The 7,210-nt window shown below is 42.5% G+C and overlaps 2 protein-coding genes across 4 annotated transcripts; one reads left to right on the plus strand and one right to left on the minus strand.

Moving 5' to 3' along the window:
- Positions 1-173: 173 nt before the first annotated feature.
- Positions 174-1,842, plus strand: LOC105562075 (luc7-like protein 3). 3 transcript variants are annotated; one of them, XM_012012602.1, is made up of 5 exons: positions 174-383; positions 440-595; positions 854-1,179; positions 1,265-1,467; positions 1,550-1,842. In XM_012012602.1, the coding sequence occupies exons 2-5, from the start codon at positions 522-524 to the stop codon at positions 1,649-1,651; spliced, it is 705 nt and encodes a 234-aa protein (XP_011867992.1). In that variant the 5' UTR covers positions 174-383; positions 440-521; the 3' UTR covers positions 1,652-1,842. The 3 variants fall into 3 exon arrangements, with proteins under 3 accessions (XP_011867992.1, XP_011867991.1, XP_011867994.1); XM_012012601.1 differs by having other exon boundaries at positions 174-365; XM_012012604.1 differs by having other exon boundaries at positions 176-273.
- A 223-nt stretch (positions 1,843-2,065) lies between these two features.
- On the minus strand, positions 2,066-7,204 carry LOC105562076 (integral membrane protein 2C). The gene is made up of 5 exons (XM_012012605.1): positions 6,990-7,204; positions 5,116-5,610; positions 4,722-4,836; positions 4,486-4,635; positions 2,066-4,396 (listed from the first exon to the last, which is right to left on the minus strand). The coding sequence occupies exons 1-5, from the start codon at positions 7,071-7,073 to the stop codon at positions 4,299-4,301; spliced, it is 942 nt and encodes a 313-aa protein (XP_011867995.1). The 5' UTR covers positions 7,074-7,204; the 3' UTR covers positions 2,066-4,298.
- Between the last annotated feature and the right edge of the window lie 6 nt (positions 7,205-7,210).

Below are 7,210 nucleotides of genomic sequence, written 5' to 3' on the forward strand. Positions count from 1 at the left end.
TAATCGGTCCGTTAACTTAACAGGGTGCCAACATAAAACTTCTTTATTAACCTATTTTCTTGGTTAATAAAGAAGTTTTATGTTGGCACCCTGTTAAGTTAACCGACCGATTAGATTAACTCGCCTTGATGAAACCGGGCCTATGATTGGTCAATTCTTATGTGTCTGACGGAATTGACCAACTATAGTTCGCGTCGCACGTACTATAGAACTTTTTTTACTCCGCCGATTAGGAGCGGCAGCGCCTACAGTATAACCCTAGGACTGTGCAATGTAGTACCTCTTTTCCTCCTTTGTACACTTAATTTTATTTATTCTTCTTATAAAACTGCATGTAACATTTAATTTTATCCAGCCTTCCACTGGTGACTATAGATTTTTCTGTACGTACCGTCAACGTTTCAGAACACAACCTACAAAAGTTTGTTATCTGTTGTAGTTTGAGGTGTCACAGTGAGTCCGGCCAGTCCGGCTCGTCGGTTCCTGGACGAATGTAAACGAGGGCGTCGTTGTTGACAGCTATGGCGAGGTATTCCAGTGACTCGGACTCGGATCACAGCAGCAGGTACCGAAGGAAGCGAAATCACAAGTCGAGGTAAAGCGCGAGAGTAATGCCCGATTGTATTACGAGCCGAAGGCTATAGGGAGAAGTTATACCATTTTCAGCTTGGTAAACTCAGATACCGACAACGTTTCTACCCTCTGACTGCCGCGCGTGACATTTATTTCATTGGCATTTTATTAATTACACGATAACATTCAGCGTGTCCATCGCGAATGCGTTCGTCGAGTTTGATGCCTTTTGTTGCTTCATCCGCGAAAAGAAGTCTCAGTGTTGCAACAATTCTCGCAGGTCCAGCAGCTCGGACAGCAGCGAATCCTCGCCGCATCGAAGGCGGCTGTCGAAACACTCAAAGACAAAGTGCAAGCATCGTTCACACTCGAGAAGCAGAGCGAGAGATCAGAGCTCGAGGAGTCACAAGGGATCCAGGAGCAGTCACTCGAGAGATCGAGACAAGAGACGCTACCGCTTCGGCGCGGGCAGGTCGCACTCCTCGGACCGTACAAGAAGAAAAGCTAGATCCACGTCCAGGGAGAAGTCGCGAAGCCCCTCGAGCAGCTCGCAGTCGAATCAGCCGAAAGCCAACGCGGAGAAAAGCCAAATTCTGACGGCAAAAGGTGGAAGCGTTACCTTCTACGATTAACATTTGAGTTTAACGAATGTGCCTCGCGCCGGGAGATAAATTAGACATTGTTCTTTCAGACGACTTTCCCATTGAGCCGCGTTTCAAGGACGGCGTGCTCGAGGAAATAAACGCCGAGGGTTTCACACCCAAGCAATTCACCTCGTCTGCCACCAAAGAGAGCAAACTTAAAAACATCGTCATAGACATTACCTCGGATACTATACAGATTCCACCCGTGTCTAACGTTTCGAGTGGCCCAGAAAGCATATTTCACACGTCGGTAGGTTTTTCCTGCCCTGAAATTTTCCAATGTGTCCCGATGTACTCGTAAGTAGATAATAACATTCGCTCTTTTTCCCCAGATTATGATGGATCAAGAAGCAAGATTCGATAAGTGGGTGAAGAAACTCTACACTCTTAGACAGAAAGCTATAGCCGACTTGATGCACACAAATGTTACTTGATCCACGAACATGCGTTCAGCCTGATCTACAAATGTATTCCTTGCGTGGAAACATTCTATTTTCTAGAAGCACGTTAAAACGTTCGAAAAATGTATCGACAATGTACAATATGTCAACTTGCGCAAAATTTTTTAACATATTTATTGGCTTCAAAATAAAATGTTTCTCGACGCAACAGGAGCACATTGTAGATCAGGTTTTTGTATCTTTTGTATACAATTGTATATAAAAACATTCTGTAAACAAATACAAAAATGTACAATTGATTACATGGTTTTGACAAAGATTTACAGATAAAAAAAGAGTTAAATAATATCGAAATAAATTCCAGAGGACTAGATAAAACCTTTTCGTGCAGCTACCTTTTGTTTTAACGGAACGATCGAATTTGAGAATATACTATACTCTGCACGGTTACACTCATACTGACATTCATATGTATCATTTATTTTCTTGTCAGACTTTACAATAAATTCGCGTACAGTTTTACAAATTTGGTTTATCAACGCTATAAAGCTAAGAAAACTTGTCAAACTCATGGAGATAAAAATGACTATAGGAACTTAACTACAATCGCACGAAACGTGACACAGAATCGTGTAACAATTCTATAATAAGGTTTAAAATGCGCAGACCAAACTTACGCATCTCGTCGTGGAATTAACGGAAGCTAATTAACAAGATGTTCTGCATTTCCATCCCCACCTGAAAATGGTGGAACTAACTAATGTACTATTTATTGCCACCAGTGTTTAATCTACGTGTCTACGGACATTTAAACCGGCGTGTACGCGCCGCATATTTATACATTTTGCGTGTTTTATTTATTGGAGCCGGTAATACAAGCAAAAGTACATAACTAATCCAGAATGGAATTATTGGTCAGGCACTCGGTCCGTAACGTGATCCGTGCGTACATTAATAAACACATATCTCTTTTATCTCGGCTGAGTCACAAAAAAGACTAAGATTCGTTTAACTTCCCTAATTCCATTCGGAAATACAACACGGTATTTGCATATTATATCTAATCGTTGGTCTATCTCAATAATTTATATGTGAAAATCATTTTGCAACAATACATCTTTAGTTTGCCATCTTAATTTCGATATCAATTACAGATGATAATAATAATCCACCACACGAAACAGACTAGAAGTTTTTGACTTTTTAACATGCTCTTAAAATCGCATACAAATTTTTGTTCACAAATCATTTTGACTACAAAGTATCTTAACTTGAAAAGAAACTTACTTCCTAAATGTTAGTGTTGAATACGTCTATAATTCAATACGCAGTATTGAAAAGCAATGAATATCCGAGTACCTGGATACATTTGCCAGCATTTCATGCCGTACGTAGGTGTAATAAAATGTGAGAAAAAAATTAAAAACGGCTTCTCTCTGTATGTGCGTGACGAATGCACCGAAATAGACTAATGACAAAATTGCATTCAGTCGCAATTCTTATCTACTCCAGTTACGGTTCTTATCTACTCCAGATCCGGCTGTCATGCATGATATTAATTGGCAATGAACTGGGCGAACGTAAACCATATGTTTAAAAGACTGCAATATTAATATTTGTTGAAGCACGTAACCTTTCGCGATTAGAAATGCAGAAGAGACAAGAAAGTCTTATATGGAATATCGAAACACATTACTTCTCATGGATCAGTATTCTATGTAACTTTCGTGTTCTTCGATCCAAACGTTTTGTAAAAATATTTATATAGTCACAGTAATCTTACAAACGTTTAACGTGTTTCATATGTTAATCGTAAAACCAATATATTCTATCGAAACACATTTCGAAAATTATTCTCAATTCTGCAATATTAATAATTCGTGTCTTATATCCCGAGCTTACTGTGTTCAAGCCACTGCTCTCGTAACACGAGAGCGATAGATTTCTTTTTAAATAGAATTCACAAATGAATATATATATCTATAGTTCACTAATAATAACGTAGCATAAAACTGCATCGTAAGCGCAACCACTTAGTGCACGGCTATTCTACTGGTTTCATCGATTATTAACGCAGACATTCATAAATATAGTCAACAAGCTGTGTGCCAGAATCCATAATAATAAACGTTTTATTACTATGGCGTAACACCGTATTTGCTACCTGTTTGAATAATATACCACAAGAATATGGAAGAGATATTAATTTTCCTATAAGAACCTTGTAGACAATATACCATCTTACAGAGACTTCTTACACTTTTTCTTTTTTTTATAGCGATTCGATCCTTCACGTTTAGCCTCTCATGATATTATAAAGGAGTTTCTCCCGACGTACTGCATACTTCAGATCAATAATAACAAATCGTGCTTGCATTATACGTTACGATATAAAATTAATAGAAAATGGAATAACTAGTAGAAATGGAAAGACTTACAACGAGAATCTTGATAAATGGTGAGGGGGTATACCTGATTTGGGGGAGGGGGGAAAAACCGCCGGGGACGAGAAATTAATTGATGCACGATAAAAATGCAAAGTAACGATTCTAAACTCGACAGAATATTTACCTAAGTTTGCCCTGGGACAGCTTATAACTTTTATACATTGATCTACTGGTGGTTTCTTTTAAATATTCTAGAATAATTGAAAATTCCCACTGCTCAATTTCTCAAAGTTTCATTCGAAGTCCTCTAAATTCACGATATCGACCTCCATAATACTATTGCCGGCGAACTGTCCGAACACTCCGCTCTGCGATGCGCTGCGTTTTACAACTGGAACATTTACAAACGGGATATCAGCGAGCACGTCGCGCACCCGAGAGAGATCTGGGCTTTGTGCAACTCGAAATTCGGTAACTCACCACTAGTGGCATTTACTTTCTGCAACATGTAGGTAGGCAAGTCTTGGCATTCACGCGCTATGTACGTCCCGACGAGCGACATGTCGGTGATTGGCGGTGTGATTACTTTCATGGTTTCACGCACGACCGCGGTGTCCACCTCGTAGTAACCTGGCACACAAGAATTGCGGTATTTCAATAAAAATAAGCGAGGCGGTAAAAATCAATTGATTCAGATTTCAGAATCGCAGACTCACCGTTGTACATTTTCCTCAGAAGATCGTACATGTTACGTGGCGGCAACACGCGCTGACGATTCAATGGCATGACGAAGCAGCACTGACCGTCGATGTCTATGATGCCTGTCTTATTCTGCAAATAAATACGACACCGTGAGAAGTACGTCCCAGTTCCCGCTAAATCGACGTTACAAACGGGAGAATATTGACTCACAAGAACGTAAAGAATTATTTGACGCCAATACATGATTAACCGATGTAGAAAAATTGCTAAACTACTTTAACTGGCAAATTCTAATTAGAGAAATTTATTGCGAAAAACCCTGGCTGAGGTGATATTTTTCACAATAAACTTCTTTAATTAGAATTGCCCAGTTAGCGGCATTTAGCAATTATATCTACATTGACTCACAATGTTGAAATCGTGTATGAAGCGGCCCTGTCGTCCACCGCGAAAGTCGGGTACGTCGATCTTCTCGTAATCCTCGTTCTCGAGATCGATCTCAAATCTCTCCTTGAAGAAATTGTTGATGTCGTGGTCTATGTGCCTCGCGATGTCCAGCGCGTCCTGCTCCATGGCCCTGGTGAGGCTCTTGGCGAACAGGTCGGAGTCGGCCAGCAGTCCCTGGTGAACCGCGTTGCTGCCGTAGGATGCCTTATTCGAGCTGTCGTACGGAATGCTGTACCAGCCGGTGCGGAATCGGCGCATCTGAGTCCTCGCGTACTGTTTGTAGATGTACAGCCCGCCGATCATGCCGATGAGCAGGATCAGCAGCGCCAGGAGAAAGAGCAGGAATGTCGCCGTCATATGTATACGACGGAGGCTCCTTGTGGAAATGAAGTAACGGCTGCGCGGGACCGCGTCGGCCTTCGAGCGCGCTGCCTCGGGATCAGCTTTCGCGCCCTCCTGTCGAGGGAACAACACCTGTATTTCATCTCTCATTCAGGTATCTACTCATATTAGTTCCCTAATATATTGTCAAGTTACCCTTTTAACGAAATAGTAAATTACGAAACTGTTTGACCTTTAAAGCACAAACTCTGCATTTGGGCCTGAGAGTTTTATGTTTTGTCTTAAAGTAACGGACAATAAGATAAGTACAAGTCATTCTGCTCAGGCCCTAAATGCAGATTTTGTGCATAATTAAAAATAATTGCATCAATATTAGACCAATAATTAACCAACACTGGACTTATGGAATATTTAGCCGCCCAGGTAGCCAAATCCGCCAGGACAGATTCCGTCGAGTGCCCACTACAAATTTTGAAGGCAGAAAGACTGCAGATTGCACGCAGGAGCTGATATATTCGACACGTTGCCGGCGTGTCAGCAGAAATGCAACAAAATCTGCTCGCGTGACCGGACCTGTTCGATTTCTGCCGACAATCTGTTGACAGCGTATGTTTTTGCAGACTCCGTTGCCAAAACAGGAGCTAAATGCGGACACGGATGGCTATAGTTTTGACGTAGGCCTCTGCTAAATCTGCTGCCAATTTGCTAACATTTTGCTAACTGGGCGACGCTCAGCCAATGCACCTGTGCTACTAGGACATCTTCTCAGGTAAATAAAATAAAATCAGCGCGGACAAGCAGTTCAATTGCTCATCGGAATGCAATTTAATTTACAAGAGCTCCGCTCCTGTAAAAAATATATAACGAAGATAATTATTAGCTTGAAGATTCCGCTTCTAAATCTCTCGACCAGCCGCGCGAGGTGAAAACTGATCCAGCGTTTTGAAAATCAATAAAACAAAAGGAGGGTCTCTCTCGGCTCTCTCGTAGATCTCCCTCCTCGGGCGTCTCGTTTCTAGTCTGCATCTAATGTGCCATCTTCACTGAGGCATGAGAAAGCATCGAAGCACGCGCGTGTCGCAACGTACCGCGGTCTTGTCATCAATTTACTCGGCCTGGCCGCCGTCGACGGACACGCACACGCTCGCGCGCGCGTGTACATCGCTTGTCAACACCGTCAAACCCGAGCGAGCACTCGGGCGACTGATAACATAGAGACAGATAAAGCAGATAGATGTAACGCGCTTTGACATGTAAATTGACAATTTATGGAATATCTACACACACACGCGCGACACGCGTACGCGTGTACATGTATACATGTACGTACATATACGTGTATACTCGACAAGAATTATTGCTATATATATGTGTAAAGGGTTGCGTTAAGTGGCTTTGCTGCGCACAACGCGACCCATTAAAAGGTGGCGGATCCCCCGCTCGTCGGGACGTCGTCGCGGGCGTCGCACGCGATCGGGGAGGTGAATACTAACCGCCGCATTATCCTCCACAAACAATGGCTGCTCCATTTTGTCGGACGCCTTCTTCTCGGTGATCGCTTTCGTGATTACCGTCATCTTCGCGGCTGTTTCGCACCACGGAGGACACTGACGACGGGGAGCGGGCCCAGGCACGCGCTGCGGCTGTCGCCAACCGCGATAATCGTTTATCAGGAGGGGCGAGACGAGATACCTCGAGAGCGAGGACGCGTAGT

This window comes from Vollenhovia emeryi, unplaced genomic scaffold (assembly GCF_000949405.1).
Source record: "Vollenhovia emeryi isolate VEMERY1.0 unplaced genomic scaffold, V.emery_V1.0 DF939196.1, whole genome shotgun sequence".
NCBI lineage: Eukaryota > Metazoa > Arthropoda > Insecta > Hymenoptera > Formicidae > Vollenhovia > Vollenhovia emeryi.